This window comes from Polyodon spathula, chromosome 9 (assembly GCF_017654505.1).
Source record: "Polyodon spathula isolate WHYD16114869_AA chromosome 9, ASM1765450v1, whole genome shotgun sequence".
NCBI lineage: Eukaryota > Metazoa > Chordata > Actinopteri > Acipenseriformes > Polyodontidae > Polyodon > Polyodon spathula.
The window spans coordinates 40,913,156-40,930,037 of record NC_054542.1 but is presented as its reverse complement, the minus strand read 5'-3'; the positions used below and the strand labels follow the sequence as shown (position 1 = coordinate 40,930,037).

General features: G+C 37.9%; 2 protein-coding genes and 1 non-coding gene across 4 annotated transcripts; 2 read left to right on the top strand and 1 right to left on the bottom strand.

The window, feature by feature from the left end:
• Nucleotides 1–2,634: 2,634 nt before the first annotated feature.
• LOC121320847 (centrosomal protein of 97 kDa-like) lies at nt 2,635–10,482 on the bottom strand. 2 transcript variants are annotated; one of them, XM_041259553.1, is made up of 11 exons: nt 10,371–10,482; nt 8,910–9,052; nt 8,492–8,650; nt 7,622–7,723; nt 7,044–7,157; nt 6,433–6,599; nt 6,034–6,198; nt 5,391–5,521; nt 4,602–5,232; nt 4,146–4,221; nt 2,635–3,762 (listed from the first exon to the last, which is right to left on the bottom strand). In XM_041259553.1, exons 1-11 carry the CDS (start codon nt 10,426–10,428, stop codon nt 3,103–3,105), a joined length of 2,406 nt encoding a protein of 801 aa, XP_041115487.1. In that variant the 5' UTR covers nt 10,429–10,482; the 3' UTR covers nt 2,635–3,102. The 2 variants fall into 2 exon arrangements, with proteins under 2 accessions (XP_041115487.1, XP_041115488.1); XM_041259554.1 differs by lacking the exon at nt 10,371–10,482 and adding an exon at nt 9,845–10,071.
• A 96-nt stretch (nt 10,483–10,578) lies between these two features.
• Nucleotides 10,579–15,121, top strand: LOC121320848 (60S ribosomal protein L24). The gene is made up of 6 exons (XM_041259556.1): nt 10,579–10,666; nt 10,794–10,869; nt 12,993–13,103; nt 13,691–13,827; nt 14,174–14,237; nt 14,993–15,121. The coding sequence occupies exons 1-6, from the start codon at nt 10,662–10,664 to the stop codon at nt 15,071–15,073; spliced, it is 474 nt and encodes a 157-aa protein (XP_041115490.1). The 5' UTR covers nt 10,579–10,661; the 3' UTR covers nt 15,074–15,121.
• LOC121321380 lies at nt 14,491–14,560 on the top strand. The gene has a single exon (XR_005950933.1). It is a non-coding gene; the product is annotated as a small nucleolar RNA SNORD2 (small nucleolar RNA).
• Nucleotides 15,122–16,882: the final 1,761 nt, after the last annotated feature.

Genomic DNA, 16,882 nt, shown 5'->3' with positions numbered 1-16,882 from the left:
AGACCCAGGTGAAGTTAGACACTTACTAATTACTCAAAATCCATGTATTATTGCATTCACTTTATATACAAATCACAAGGCTGGTTCAAGTGATCAAACAGCAATTTCTTAAAATGACAAAGTGACACTGTGGATTTGAGTTCTATTGGGTAATTTCTTCCAGTCCCAGGGGGCAGCAAAAGCAAATGCTTTCCTTCCCATAGTACTTCTCACTGTTGGTACTGTATTTTGAAATACTTGGTGTCACCAACATTTCTTCAGGAATAAACACATTTAAACTCCTGGAAGAGACTGTTTAAATAGGCAAGCAGTTTATTCTTTGCCTCATTAAAAAAAAAGATCTGGTTCCAGTAAAAACTCATTTTGTTCTCAGGTGACAAGTTTAACCTGGTGTTTAAAAATGCAGTGTTTTAATGAATCACACTGAAGAATAAATATAAAAATCCTGTTAAACATTTAATCTATTTTCTTTAACATCACTTTATTTGCAGTTGTGTATATCACATCACCATAATCACGAGTTAGAAACAGGATTTGTTTAGACGGCTTTAATGTGTTTTTCAAATTTAAGCGATGTATCAATGTAAACACGCAAGTATTTAAAACTGTCAACTCTCTCCAAGGGCATATTGTTACTAGTGACAATATCAGTATTCAGTGTTTATAACTCATTTAACTGTGAAGTTTGGCATTAATTAAAACATTCACAAGTAATGATTAGCAGGGATAACAGCGCATTTTGAAGCAAAATATGTTTAAAAAATATAGCCACACTATGACCTGCCTTTGTGTTGCATAACAAGAAGCAATAAAAGAGGCAGCATGTGCCTTTTCAATTAACAAGTCTTTTTCTGTTTTGGGGGGAGGGGAGGACATGTCTATTGAAAGAGTTAGAGGAAAAAAAAAACCTAAAAATTAAATACTTTATTTTAAAATGAGTCCAACTCAAAACTACAAACATTTAAATATGAAGGATTACAAGACAGGTTAACAAAAGCACAGGGCAGAGGTATTGGCACACTTCTGGAAGACCGACACAACAGGAGAGCTCCCATCTCAGAGTAACATCAGAATCTATACTGCTGCAAACCAAGGTGTAAAATCACAAGATTCTGGGCTTACAACTGCAGAAATTAAATGGAAATAAGAACACAGCGACCACCAAGAGCTGGACCACTTTGTTAGCCAACAAACGTAAAAATGACTTCTTACATTACAATGCAGAATGGAAATCTAATAATCAAAACCTCCCCTCCCATTTTTCATAGTATACTTTGGCGTCCAAAAAATGTCTCACAATACTGGCCCATTGAAAATGTTGGTCCATTTTTACACTGTCGTTATCACAAAATGACACAGCCCCAGAAGTCTTATTTCTTTCTTAAACAAAAATAAAAAACAGCAGCACTTTTATTTCATCAATTTAAAGAATTACAACATACAAACGGTAGGGATAATTTTACAGTATGATTGCTTGATTAAAAAAGTATTAAACACTCTGCAGGGCAATATCTGGTCAATCAATCAAATCAAACAGCACCTTAGTCCAAAAGCAGACCATGAAAGCATGCAACAGGGGGTCAAACTAGACCATAGGAATTACAACCTAGAGTGATTATCCCCAGTGTAACGTTTACACTAAACCAGAACAGATTACTGTGACTAGCCCCTTGGTGCTGTAGTTTGTTATTTGTGTCACTCAAACAACACCGGTATCAAGAATGTTTAGACTAAGATTCACTGCAAGCAGGAAGCTCTAAGCTCTAAAATCGGTCCCGATACTGCATTAGCAGTTTTCCTTTAGGATTATAAAGAATCCTTTCTAATGTTCTACCAGAAGTTACAAAAAAGTCTTTAACCTGGAGTCATCCTCAGAATCAGTAAACTTATTGGAGCATTTGGAAAGCGAAACATTTGAAGAGTCATCAATCACATTGATGATAGTATATATTCCACAAGTTGTTTCTAGCAGGTGAGGGTGGATTATTATCTGCATTAATACAGTAATGAGTGAGCGGATCGATATGAGCTCTCCAGTTCATTAAGTGTATCAGTCATTTTCACATCATGCACACACACCGCTAAATACATAAAGTCCTTTTCTTTTACAATAAAAACTGGCTTCTCTGCAAATTACACTTCGTTTTTAGCCACAGTTTAATATGGAAATGCCATGCAATGGTCATGCAATAGTAAAACAGGCAAAACTTCCAGTTCCAGCATTCTGGATGTGCATGAATTGAAGGAGGTTCTTCTCGATACAGACCATTACCAGTTTTAATCTATCGTCAAACTGGGGTGTCCAAGTTATTCTGGAAATAACTGGTATCTAGCTCATTGAGAGGCAGTGAATATATCAGTTTAATTTAAAATGAACACAAAACATGCACAGGTTTGTGTTTTAATTTAGCTTTTTAAATCAATACAGTTGTAAGCATAGGTATAGGAACAATAACAATTCATTTAATCAAAATCACTGCCTCTGCTAATTTTAATATAGTATGTATTCATAATTTTTATATATATAATATATATATATAGCTATCACTATCATTATATATATAATTATATATATCTATATATATATATATATATATATATACTATAATTTCTAAATTACATACATACTATAGTTCAAATGGTATGTAACAGCTGCACTGGCAACGGACATTCATAAGAATGACTATACATTTTTACAGACAATTTAACATCCTCAAGTGCCTTGGGTAGAAAGATTGCACCCCAATTCATGACAATTACTGTCCGTGATTGCCAGCATGCAACACTGTGTGGGAGCCATCGTGAAGGAAAGAGTTTAATGGACAGTTTAGCCTAAAACACTGAGAAGGGTATTGGAATGCAATGTAAACAGAAAGTACAATATATTTTTTTATTTATTATACAGGGTAGCCTTTTAGGCATGTGCGAGTGTAGTCTGAAATGTACAGTTTGTTCACCCCTTAGGCAACAGTTTGAAAATGTTGGCGATTCATTCCCCTTAGTTCTGTGCTTGGTGAGGGGAACAAACTGAAATAAGATAGTTCTAATGGCCCCAGTTATCTATGTTGTATCCATTGAAAGTTACAACTGTGGCAAGCACTTTTACACACCTGCTTCCACTGGCAGGCCTTGCAAGGCTGGCTCCACCCTCCTGTCCTGTACCTCTGGACTGGGAGTTTGGTCAGCCTGCAATACTGCCGATGTCTCTTCAGGAGTAAGAGGAGGACGTGGGGGGGTCTCTCTCACCTCTGCAGAGTTGGGTCTGGGGCTCTCTGTCCTCTCCCCAGCCCAGTCCTCTGCCTCCTCCAGCTGCTGGACAGAATTCAGATATTGCTCAAGTAGGCTGCTGTCCTGTTCACTCTGTGAACTCTCCTTGCTGTTTACCTCCTCGCCCAGTTCTGTGCCTTCCATGTTCTCAGTCTGCCCCTCAGTGAATGGTCGTACAGTCTCTATAGAGGCCCCAGTGCCAGAGCTCAGGCTCTCTTCCGTAGCGCACTGGCTGGAAAGCAGGGTGCGCCTTAGCTGCTCAGGTTCACCCCCACCAGCAGAGGAGTGAAAGCCAGAGTCAGGGAAGGACTGCTCGCAGCAGTGGGATGCTGGTCCTTTGGTGCTGAACGCCAGAGAGGTGTGGGGTTTGGAATCATAGAGATTTGAGGAGGAGAGAATGGATGGAGCCAAAGTGCTGGATGAAGGAATCTCTCGCCGGGAAACAGACTGAAGCTGCTGGTTTACAGACTGCTGCCACTGCTGGAAGTACTGAAGCTATATAAAAAAATAAATAAATAAAAAACAAATAAAAAACACATAAGATGTTACATAAGATTCTTCTACCATATTCAACAGACCTTTGATTTTATACGACCACCAGTGATTTTTACATACATGAAGATACATAATTTAAAAACGAGTGTATGTGAAAATTGGATGATTTTGAAGATAGTATGTTCAGAAATGTATACAAATTAACAACGAATGTTGTAACAGAAAGTAAAATTCAAAGCCTGTCATTTCCTGTTGTGCTTCAGCCAGCATTTACAGTCATGTGAGGCCAAGCCAAACATATCTTAAACAAAGACACATAACAGAAACCTGGATTTGAAAGAGGGGCCAGTAGTTAACATGTCCTAGGATCTATTGTGAAATACCTGTTTCCACATGAACTTTACAGCCTCTTCTTGCACAAGCCTCTGTATTCGCTCTTCTTCATATTCCTTTCTCAGCCTGAAAAATGCAACAGTAAGGCTAGTGTAAATGATCAAGAGATACTGGTGTGGAAAACAAGCTTGTTTATATAAAAAAAAAATGAAACAGTGTTATTCACTGACCTCTGATAATATTATAACTTACTGAAACCATATAGTTAAGTTGGTTAAAATAATCTTGAAATCCATAGATTCTTTTTAGCAATTCTAAATGATGCTGCAATTAAAGAATATATGAATGATGGATGATGTATTAATATATCCCAATGATGGGTAATTTATTGACCCCTTCACTAAAATTACTATAAAAATACAGTGGAATGAGGCAGTATTAAGCTTGCTGTTACAATGGTAAAACTACAGTGGTTTACCAATAACATATTAAATGTATTATCTTACTGTCTTAATTCATCAGACAGGAAAAGAATGTGGTCCTGCATTCTGCGCAGGCGGATTTCAGAGCGAACTTCCTTAGCCCTGGGGTTGAAACGCCTGGTCCAAAAGCCTCGCCAGCATGCCTGAATTCTGACGGCTGCTTCATTCAAACCATGAAGGATACCTTTCTTTTCCTCTTCCTCAGTAACGGTTTTCTCAGACCTCTCTTCAAAGGGCAGCGCTATCTCCAGCAGATTGCTTCCAGTCATAGAGGCTGCAATGTCACAACTGCTGTGACCCTCTTTTGCTGCCTTCCCAACAGTCTGCTTCTCTGTCCAGACTGGCTCCTTAGCCTCACTCACCCCGGTCTCTGCACTATTTCTGAATTGCAGGACTGTAGCATCAAGGTCCTTTTCTGACACCTCTTCCTTTTCAAGCTTCAGCTTGCAGGTAGGTGACAGAGGGGAAGTCACAGGCATGAATGTGGACTCGGAGGACAGGAGGCTGCAGTTCAGCTTGTCCTCGTCCGTCTGGACGTCTTCCAGGTATAAGGGCTCGTTGCGGGATGAAGAGGATCGTGCAATCTGCTCAGCAACATAGGGGTTACCAGCAGACACACTCCTTCCCAACCAGGTGTTGATCTGAGGTATAGGCTCTGAAGCACAAGGTGAAAATAAATAGGATTTTTTAAAGATAATTATTCATTTTGCAAATAAAAAGTGTGCAATGGTATGAGTACCACTCAGTGCCACCATTGCACATAAAGCCCTTTTAGACACTCCTTGATTGTGTGGTCTGGAGGGCAATTCCTACCTCTGTCAGCGGACCCCAGTGGCGTGTGTGTCGGACTGCAGTGCTCGACTGGTTGAACAGGTCGGTTTGGTGTGGATGAGCTGGTTGGACATCCTTTCTGAAACTGCTGCTGCAGCTGTTTCTGATGAAGTCTGGACAATATATATTTATATTTATATACAGATTAACATAATCCACAACAGACCTTTTTTTTCTTCTTTTTTTTTTTTAACCAAATCTGACTCAAACATTTAAGTGTTCATGTAGTGCTACAAAGTAAAAAATGTTGACAATGTTTATTTTAGCCTAACTACATTCTACGATTGAGTGTTTTATAGTTATGGGAGAACACTAAAGTGTCGGGTTATTATTTTAATTTATAATTAATAATCTGAATTATATAAAATTGTAATACTTGAGGAAAGTTGTGTGGAATTTGTTTAGTAGTATTTTTTTTACTCCTATTCTCATCCTTTAACGATAAGAAACAAGACACTTGGACAGCGTAACAGGACAAAAAAAGCAAACACAAATGTCGTTATTCTATGTGTATTTTGGGAAATATTTTCAAATTGGATTTCAAATTGAGCTTTACTTTACAAAAAAAAAAAAAAAATCTGATCTAATAGAATTGCCTGAGGAGCGAATATCTTCACAGTCCCACCTTTGTTTGTTTAGTATCTTCTCCAATTTGGCATCCTCTGCAGACTGCAAGGCAGGGGTGGATGACAGGGGGCAAACTGAAGCCAGGTACTGCACCAGCTGGATGTGATGCCCAGGACGGTACAATCGCCCTTTGCCTTGACTATAGAGCCATTCTGCCTTCAACCTGGAATAAAAAAAATATCAGAATTACCAGTGCCTTGTATTAATATAAAAAAAGAACAGCTTATGAACATGTATTGTTCTCCACTGACGATGCATATCATTGCCTGGGGATATACCGGAGGTGGTTTTTGCACATATATTAATACTTTAATACTTTCCCAATTATATCATGACAGACATCATATCAAGAGGTTTTCACTGACTGAATAATAAGGAGATACTGCCAAATGCATACCCTTCCTTCTGTGACACAATGTAGCCATCTAGGATCTTGAGGCTGAGGCACCAGCTTACTACGTAGGGCCGATAGTCGTACCCAGGAAGGGAGGGAGTAGCCATTACACAGGGGTTGCTCATAATGGACAACTGTTCCAGTTCAGAGAGGGAATTCAGAAAAGAAACCTAGAATAAGAAACATTGGTCCCGTGAAATTCAATTCGAGTTACAATGGCTGAGCTAGAGGGCTCAGAAGATTGGATTTTTACCTCCAACATCTGCTTTTGAAACTCTGTTAAATGTGGTCTAGTTGAATGAACAGTACTTTGTTCACTCTTTTAGTTACTAATAATCTGATGCCATACACTGGGCCAGATTAAAGGAGATAGTGGGCCAGATTAATTAAATATCTAAGTGTACAAGGTGCTTTAACCTTTAAAAATACTGTATATTATTGAAATTCTTTACTGAAACTAACCCTGGTGGTGTGTTCTTTGCCAATTCTACCCTCTGCTGGTGAGAATAAACTACAACGCTACATACATACCACAAAAAGTGATTTTCTAATACTACAGGGATGCATAAAATGTCTTTTTTTTTTGTTTGTTTTTTTTAAATCCAGGGTAATACCTCACTGAGATCACATATTTCATTTTCTGCCAAAGACAGGATGTTCAGCCCTGTAGGCAGATGAATTGGCACAGTGCGCAGGGTTGTTATGATGTTTCCATGAAGCAGGAGAGTCTAGTTAAAGAAGCAACAAGATTAAAGTAACAGATACAGATCAGCATGAATTTAAATCTGAATCCTTGAAATAAAAATACATTTTGAGAAGCTTGGTAATGAAACATGTCTACGTTTTTACAAAAAACATAAAAGACAAACAATTCTGTTTGTGAAAAAATAAAATAAATACACCAATACATAACTAGTGGCAAAAAACTGGCGGTTAATTTTAGGACTGAAAGGTGTACCAAAATTGATTTATACTATTTCATAAGAAGTGGTGAAAACTGTACTTCCCCTGTGCAGAAACACTACTAATAAGGCAAGAACAACAGTATATTAAATGCAAGACAAACTTTATATTTCGCAAAATATTGACCCTTCCATTAAAGTAAATGTCCCATTAAATAATGGTACCTGAACATTACAACAGAACCCCCACTTCTACTCTAGTTTACACAAGGTTACTATAGTGACTTTACCTTTAACGAGGGAAGCTTTGAGAGGTCTCCTATCTGCGAGATGTTGTTGTCAGACAAGTCCAGGTGCTTAAGCGCCACACAGCTGTTTATCTGATCAATTACCTGAAATATAAAAATAGGTCACTTAGCCAGCATGTGATATTTGTAACTGATCGATTACATTGTTTAAGTTGCATTATTCATATTCTTGTTGCTGCAATACGCTAAAAGGTGTAGTGATCCATAAGGGTTAACAAATACATCTGCATTTTGTATTTTGGAAGATTGATACTATGCTTGTATACTCAAGAAGAATGTCATTGACTGACAGGTTGAGTTATCCAACTCTAGCTCGACCTTTACCCACTTGTCCAATCACTGCATACAGCAAGCGGTTAATGAACAAGTCATCTAACTTGTGGAAGGAATACGCAGAGTTAAGTTGTCTGGGATCACTGCAGTGCAGCTGTACAGGAATGACTGAACCCAAGAAAGAAAAGCACTACTTACACAGCTGCATGAATCAAATCAATGCACAACTGTGAACTGTTAGGCTTTAATGTACTGTGTTTGTTTTTTCTTCTCTTGTGTGGAATGCTAGGCGCTGGTGTTTCAAATCTTGTATCTATATATGGTATCACTGAGGTACTCCTTTACAGATTAAAAAAACACCTACACTTATGCTTTAGTTTGATTTAACTTGTTTTTATTGTATTGAAAATTACATTGAAGAAATATATTTCAGAGTTATATTGAAATAGTGTCATTGTTTCAACCTTTTTTATGTTGTCCTTTGGAAATGGATTAATCTTTGACTTTCATGTTAACCTCTCACCTACAAATAAAGCCTCTAAACAAAATATTTCCTTTACATGTTAGCAAGAAAGCTACCTTGATGTTGTTCCCGGCTAAGTTCAGCCACTCCAGATGCCCCAGGTCCTTTAGCCCTTCGACATACCCAATGCTGTTGTTAGGCAAGTTCAGTACCCTGAGGTTCGTCAGTCTGGCTACTCCCATCATCCGCACAAGGCGATTGTTGGCCACAGACAACTGAAAGAAACAGAGTTTACTAAAAATAAGACAGAAAGATTAAAAGCAGAGTCAGTTTCCCTTCATTGTGTCCAATCTGTATTTAACCATGTAGGGAAGAATCTTGTAAAAACACAATTGATAGGAGAGGTTTAAATAGTGCTGAATGACGAGTCCCTGACTATCAGAAAATGAAACAGTCACTGCAGATAAAGAAAATAGAAAAATGGTTTTACAGATTTAGTGGGAGCATTAACCAGCCCCTTCAATCAAGCTGTACCTGCATTAACTCTCTACACTTATCCAGATGCTCCAGCTTTATGATCTGGTTCTTGTCCAGGATCAGTATGTGGGCTCCAGCAGGGCAAGGAAACGCTGGCTCCAGCTTCTGCATTCCCTGGCTTGACAGATCAACCACAGGTCCTGTGCACAGAATAAAAAACAACACATCTGTTTTAGGACATGCAGAAACATAAACAATGGAATTCCAACCACTGAGCCCAGGAAATACGCTTGATTTCCCATAAAGGTCGTCCAGGTTACATGGTTCTTCTCCACTTTTACAAGTACTGTACCTCTACATTTTCAATAATAGCTTGTCTGAACTCACAACCATGATTGCGTCATAAGAATCGCAGCAGATTAACATTTTTGCTTGCGCCTATGTGTTTATTGTGCAACTTCAACCAGCATACACAGGCGTTTTCGTTTTATTTCAGGCATCCACCAGTGTAAATATATCCACAATAACCATCTCACAGTATCTGGACTAATAACGTAGTTCTCCCTGATTGGATAATAAAGAAAACCTGATGTACAGACAGGGTACAGTATTTAAAACCAAATTAACCTGCAGCCAATGAGGTGAATTTCACATTTTTACACGCGTGTTTTGCTTGAAATGTTGCCACTGGTTTCCGTGATATGAGATATAAGATTAACACAACATTGAAGCTAATGAGATATGATTATAACGCTGCTTTAATTATAAATATTATGGTTGATATTCAGCAGTAGGATAAAAGTAACAGTGGCAAGTTTAGGTCAGTTAAAACGGACACAGTTAAACTGTCACAAGTTTGTTCCATCGCATAAACTACGAAGCACGGTCCACAGACGCACTGTCTGTACTTTAAATCTTTGATATTAGTAATCGACAAAATATGTCAATAATAATAATGATAACAATAATAATAGTAATAATACAAGTCTTACCATATTTGTCCACCGTGAGACTCGAAACACCCATTTAAGACTGTTTATCCAGTAATAACTGGTAGTAATTACATTGTTTTCCTATTTCACTGCCCAGTTCACGGTTCTACTTAGTTCAGGCTGCAGGTTAACTTGCTGATGACATTTACGCAACGTTGCTATGCCTGTCAAACAACATTTACACAGGATATATTTTAGTCCAAATGACAGAATCAGACTGTACAGTACCAAACCACATTTGGCCAACTGCCTGTCGCCAGGGAAGCGCAAAAAAAGCATGGGAGCTGTAGTTCTCAACTGAAATCACATCCATTCAATCAAATGATAGTCACATATTAACAAAACTACAACTCCCTTTGCGCATCGCGCGCCATTTGTCTTGCGTATTTCAAAACAAACCAGGGTTACGCTACAAAGTAACACACATTCCGAGTGACCCAGTCCACAACGTTTTAACGATAAACTCGATTTGTGTCATTAACACCATATTTACACAAAACCCTGTGCTGAATGCCCAGTAAGTTACCGCAGTTATCTTCACTCCGTGCCATATTACAGCCTTCTCCCCACTCAGATGCCGCCATACTTCCCGCTTGTATTAACGCCAGGCAACGGGTCTGTCAACGTAACTAGTTACATTAATTTATCACAACATAATTGTAAATCAACACTTATAAAACAACGTAAAATTACTATAATATCGTTTGAGAAAGGAGTTTGTATTTTAATTTAGTGTTAGAATAAATAATTATGTACCGATAGGTACTTGTGCCCGTCCCATGATCCTCTCTTTCTTTTCGCCATCTTACCAGCAGTCATGAAGTGAGTGATTCTGTTTGTTATCCTCAGGCATCGGCGTATAAAATGAATATAGTAACACCCATTAAACAATTCTATGGCATTATGATGTTTCGAAGTTTAATAATTATGTTGTATTTCTTGAATCCAGGGTCGAGCTGTGCAGCTTTAGCGGGTACAAAATCTACCCTGGGCACGGTAGGCGGTACGCCAGGATAGACGGAAAGGTAAAGAGAGACCAGCTTTCTAATCATTTGTTACAGTTTAGAACATTGTTAAAATAATAAAAGCCCAGTAAATATAGACATAATTTAAATTGTTAAAATAATAAAAACCCAGTGAATATCGACATAATTTAATTGCATACAGTGTTTTACGCGCTAGTTTATACTGTGTGAATATACGTGATATACGACTGTCCTTTGCCATGTGTGGAACACGTAAGTTCACCCCCAGTGTGTAAATCTACCAATAGTATTAACGATAAAGCGGCGAAGGAACGTTTCTGTGCGCTTATAGTATACTGATTCCGGATCGTACACCCAGTCCTCAAGTAATTGGTGCTGTTCATTAAAATACTTGTCCTTCTTGGTTGGCTGGTTAGCCAGGAGATCTGCGCTTAAATGGCACATATCTTTAATAATGACAGCACTCCACTGTTACACTTGCGTTGCGAATGTGAATTTTGTCAGAGGTCAAGTACCTGTAACTTTACTTGTTAAGCATTGGTGTATCGTGTTTTAAATTGAATTTCTGCATGGATGTGATGCGGCTTACTGGTGAGGGAATTGTGTAGTGCAGAGTGACATGTACAATGTTTGCTATAAAATTACTTGTTTTAGTTAGTGGTTTGTTTTAGTCTTTCACAACTTATTTTCTTATTGCCGATTGTAAGATGTAACTTGTCATATGGCAGATAACACATTGTTTAATGTTGGCCCTAATTATAATAGTTTGTTCTGATCTGTGCTTTGATAGAGTACCTACTGAGGTGGGGGTAACTAGTTTATGGAGATTTGATCTGTACCATGTATTGCGCACAGGGGTGGACTGTAAACATGACTAGCACTATGCCTGTGCATGAACTGCTAGTCCTTAAATGTCCATGTCATAATTTGTAAGAACATAAAGGCTACCCATGTTGCTCTTTTGGTTGTTAGTAGCTTATTGATTCCAGAATCTCATCAAGTAGCCAGGGTGATAGTTTCAAGAACATTACTAGGGAGTTGGTTACAGACTCCCACAATTCTCTGTGTAAAGTGCCTCCTATTTTCTGATTTTCTGGTTGCTTTTCTTTGCACTCATTCTACAGCAGCAATATCCTTTCTGTAGTGAGGTAACCAGAACTGAACACAGTTCTAGATGAGGTTTTACTAATTCATTGTACGGTTAACATTACTTCGCTTGATTTAAGTGAAACACTTTTCACTATATGCCCATGCATTGTGTTGGTATTTTTTTATAGCGTCCCCACATTGTCTAGATGAAGACATTTGAGTCAAAGTAAACGCCTAGATCTTTTTCATAGATTCCTTCAATTTCAGAATCTCCCATATGGTATTTATAATGCACATTTTTATTGTCTGCATGCAGTACCTTACACTTTTCTATAAAATGTCATTTGCCATGTGTCTGCCCAGTTCTGAGTGCTGTCTAGATCATTTTGAATGACCTTTGCTGCTGCAACGGTGTTTGCCGCCACTCCTACTTTTGTGTCGTCTGCAAATTTAACAAGTTTGCTTACTATACCAGAATCTAAATCATTAATGTAGATTAGGAATAGCAGAGGACCTAATACTGATCCCTGTGGTCCATTTTGCCCCTGTTGCTCCATTTTGAGGTTTCTCCTCTAATCAGTACTTTCTGTTTTCTACATGTTAACCACTCCCTAATCCACATGCATGCATTTCCTTGAATCCCTACAGTGTTCAGTTTGAGAATTAATCTTTTATGCAGGACTTTGTCAAAAGCTTTCTGGAAATCTAAATAAACCATGCCCTATGCTTTGCAATTGTCCGTTGTCGATGTTGCATACTGAAAAAAATCAAGCAGGTTAGTTTGACACGATCTCCCTTTCCTAAAACCATGCTGACTGTCTCTCAGGACACTGTTACCATATAGGACATTTTCCATGTAGATATTTTGTAACTGCTGGGTAACATCACTATAAATTTGAAATTCTAGTGAGTTGGTTGCTTTTATTATTCAAGGTATGGGAAATTGTAGTACACCCTAAAACTATCCTACAGTGTATTATGTGGATTAGAATGCTGCTGTACATGTCGTATTTTTTTCTTATTAATATTAATATATTTCTCTATTTTATATAATTTTATTTTTTTTCTAATAGGTTTTCCAGTTCCTGAATGGAAAATGCGAGGCTGCTTTCCTTTCCAAGAGGAATCCTCGGCAGATCAACTGGACCGTTCTGTACAGGCGCAAGCACAAGAAGGGCCAGTCTGTAAGTGTTTATGTGGCTTGGTTATTGAGCCTGCATGTCCATACAGTGGTGGGGAGTTAGAGAACCCCAGCTGTTCATATAAGGAATACAGTTACTCAACAGTAAATATTATGCTATGTATTTAGAATTGGAAAGAAAGGCTGTTGACCCTTAATCAATAAACCGGATTATGGAGTTTGACTTTGCATCAGCTTATCCTAGTGTACATTAGAAATTAAATTGTTGTCTATTGTAAGATTTTCAGTTACCCTGTGTGTACTGTGATTGCAGATGTACTTCTGATTTGAAAAACATATAACTTACATATTTAGTCTTAGCAATAACACAATGTAAATGAGAAATAGGTAAAAATGTCTGTTATAAGTTACATTTAAAGTTGCTGCTGGGAGGTTCTTGATTAAAACCAAGCAGTTTTGTATTTGTATTTTCAACTTGAGGGGACATTATGTGCACAACTAGAATCTAGTAAAAAAAAAAAAAAAAAAAAAAACCTGTGTGCAACATGATGGAACTGACAGGCAACTCCAGCCCATGTGATGGCTTATCAAACACCATTCCCTAACTATGCCTGTGTTTCTTCATTGTAGGAAGAGGTGCAGAAGAAGCGAACCCGCCGTGCTGTGAAGTTCCAGAGGGCCATCACCGGTGCTTCTTTGGCAGAAATTATGGCTAAAAGAAACCAGAAGCCTGAGGTGCGCAAGGCCCAGAGGGAGCAGGCTATCAGGTGAGAGAGCGCTGAATTTATGCACAGCTTCTGTGTTGGGTGGCGAGTTCACAAGTGACATTTTTGGTTCTGATTACAAACCTGTTCAGGTGAGTGTAAGCTAGAACCAGTGATGTACAAGTTACGGCCATGGAAGTCTCATGTTTTTGGTTCACTTCTGAAATAGGGAAAGCAGCACTGCTACTTTAAACAGTAACGCTGAGCATCTCAACTGTCATACATGTGTGGTCCCAAGTATCTTTGCAACTAACTTATTTTCACAATTAATTTAAAATAGGACTAGAGATTTACTATTGGTTTTGTAAATTAATTTAATTGAATTTAATGTTTGTTTGAATATAAACAGGGCTGCTAAGGACGCTAAGAAGGCCAAGCAGGTAACCAAGAAGACATCTGCCCCAAGTGCTAAGGTAAGATAACTGGAGGTTTCTTTTTTTTTTTTTTTGTGGACCATGTCTCACAAACTGCAATGTAGCTGTGTTAGGGTTAAAGGTTAAGTTTACTTATGCTTGCTGTTACATCACCATCTCGCAACAAAGGACAAAACTTGGACATGGTTTTCCTGATTCTGAATTGACTCAATTTGCAACCACACTCCAATCGTTGCCTGTAAGTGACTCTGCACTGCCTTGGCGAGTCTGCGTCGTACACACAAAACTAAATGAGTGAAATGATGCTTTACCATCTTTCGGGACTGACCTAAAATGGAGACAGCCTTTTCAACTGATCACTCATTTTGGGCTAAGGGGCCTTACTAGATGCCCTCAATATTATGTAATTTCCAGGGCCTTGTCTTTTTGTATAAATTTAAGTGAAACTCAGCTGAGAATAAAATGTAATTCTTCATATTGGCAATGCTGTAGGAGTTAAATTACAAATACCTGTAGATATTAGCTGTGTACTTTTCAGAACCCTAGAGAGAGAGAGAGAGAGAGAATGAATTCTGAAGTGTTCAGTAATCTGTGTAGGCGTACAGTCTTTTTAGTTGGTTCCAGATTTGCAAATGGATACTGGTTAGTTGTTGTTTTTGTTTGTTTTTTCTATTTTCCTCAGTATATTGTTGAAATACCTTCATCTTGTCCATTTCTATAGGCTGACAGTTTGGAAAGAATGCTGTGGATGAATGGGATTTGTGGAACTGAGCATTGTACTTTTCTCTTTGCAGGCTCCAGCTAAGGTGGCACCTAAACAGAAGATCGCCAAGCCCACAAAGGCCCAGCAACCACGTGTTGGTGGAAAACGCTAAACAAAATTAAGTGTCAAGGATCTGTAATAAAAAGTTGACATTTTCAAATACTGTGTCATGAGTATTTATCTGCAAGATGAATAAAACTTTTTAAAGCGGCATGTAGATCTAAGAGTTTTTGCTGCAATGGCAACACGTGCATTTGGACAAGACCTGGTCTAACAGTTTGCCAGTTAAGTTTCTTTTTAGCACTACACTAATGATTGAAGGCCAGTGCATCTTGGGATCTGCTCACAAATGTAACTAATGTAAATTGATATATATTATTACAGACATTGGATATTAGCTGGTACAGCTGATCAATGGGCTATGCTGTGCCACAGTTTTGTGATGTTTGTTTTATTAACATGCATTTAATATACCACTTCTGAGTTTTATGTGAGTCGCAGGCTAAATCCAACACTGGCAACAATATTAATGTTGGAACCTACAATGCATCTTGCTTTATACTGCAAAAAAGGACACTGCTTTACCAATGTTTCCAATAAAGGTCAGCTGCTATGTTACTATTCAATAATACAATGGTAAAAAGCATAGCTGAGAGGACATGTGATTTAAAACCATTGCTTACTAGTGAAGTGCTTCATGCAGTTGCTTGAACCCTTTCTGAAAGTTCACTCAGGACATGTCAGACAGGTAGGTACACAACTTCAATAAGTTGTAGTGTAATGGTGGTAATGGCATTGCTGTGCTGTGTTCCTTGTTAATGAAGGAACTCCCTTATTCAGATACTTTTTGTTAACTCTTGATTATTACATTATCACACCAAAGCAATGCCATTATCCTTTAAATAATTGGTCAGTGCTTTGCTGAAAATGTTTAGTCTTGCAAATGTCCTTACCGTATTGGTTTATAATTTACTCATATGCCCTCAACCAATTGAGCTCCTGATGTAATATATATTTGTTTTCTGACCAGTAAATAAGTTTTAACTCAAACTAGGGGGCTGTTTATTGCAACTAAAACTTTTATAACTAACACCTCTCGCATGATTAAGGCTTAGATCAGAGTTAGTGTTATCCTCATAGCAATAAGCAGTCGGTAAAGTATAGAATTGATCTCCAGGTTTGTGTTTGTTCATCTATCTGTATGTCGCATGTTTTTGCAGTTAGCTGAAGAATTTGTGGTTTATTCTACTATTCTGAGCGTACAGCTTTTATGTTCTGCAACGTCTATCATACAATTTATAGCCGTAGCGGCGTATCTGACATCGTACAATCCCCCAAAACGTTTTACACAGCATATACATCATACACTTAGTCAAATTTAAACTCTTACTGTTATTATATTTTATAAAATGCTCTCCTCATTTCTACACCGAACTCTTAACTTCTTAGGCTCTACGGTTCTACATAATTCTGCGTTCCACCAGACCACCCCCAAATAGAGAATACAGTTTTCACACGAAGTTATAAGCTTGTTAAGTCCCTTTGCTGCTCTTCGATCCATACACATAGTCCTGCTTCTAAAATTATAAATACACACATTCAAGCTTTGTAGGTCAGGAAGCAACATAAGTCCATTTGTTCTTCCAGCTAGCTGCTTTTTTTTTTTTTTTTTTTTACAGAGAAACATTTAACGTTTAATAAATAGTACATCTGTGTTTATATAATGTGTGTGTGTATGTATATATATATAAATATATATATATATATATATATATATATATATATATATATATATATATATATATATATACACACACGATAGCAGACAACATTATGGTTCTAGAAAAAGTACGTTGATACCCATTAATTTAATGTGACTTTTGCAATGCCGCACTGCGAGGGTGGAACAAAAGTAGTACCG

Coding starts and splice junctions, on each gene's coding strand:
- LOC121320847 (XM_041259553.1), bottom strand. CDS start 10,428: ATGGCGGCATCTGAGTGGGGAGAAGGCTGTAATATGGCACGGAGTGAA. Junction 9,053..10,370: donor ACGGAGTGAAGATAACTGCG/GTAACTTACTGG, acceptor TTCTGTGCACAG/GACCTGTGGTTGATCTGTCA. Junction 6,600..7,043: donor AAATATGTGATCTCAGTGAG/GTATTACCCTGG, acceptor TTCTTATTCTAG/GTTTCTTTTCTGAATTCCCT.
- LOC121320848 (XM_041259556.1), top strand. Junction 10,870..12,992: donor ACGCCAGGATAGACGGAAAG/GTAAAGAGAGAC, acceptor TTTTTCTAATAG/GTTTTCCAGTTCCTGAATGG. Junction 13,104..13,690: donor AGCACAAGAAGGGCCAGTCT/GTAAGTGTTTAT, acceptor TCTTCATTGTAG/GAAGAGGTGCAGAAGAAGCG.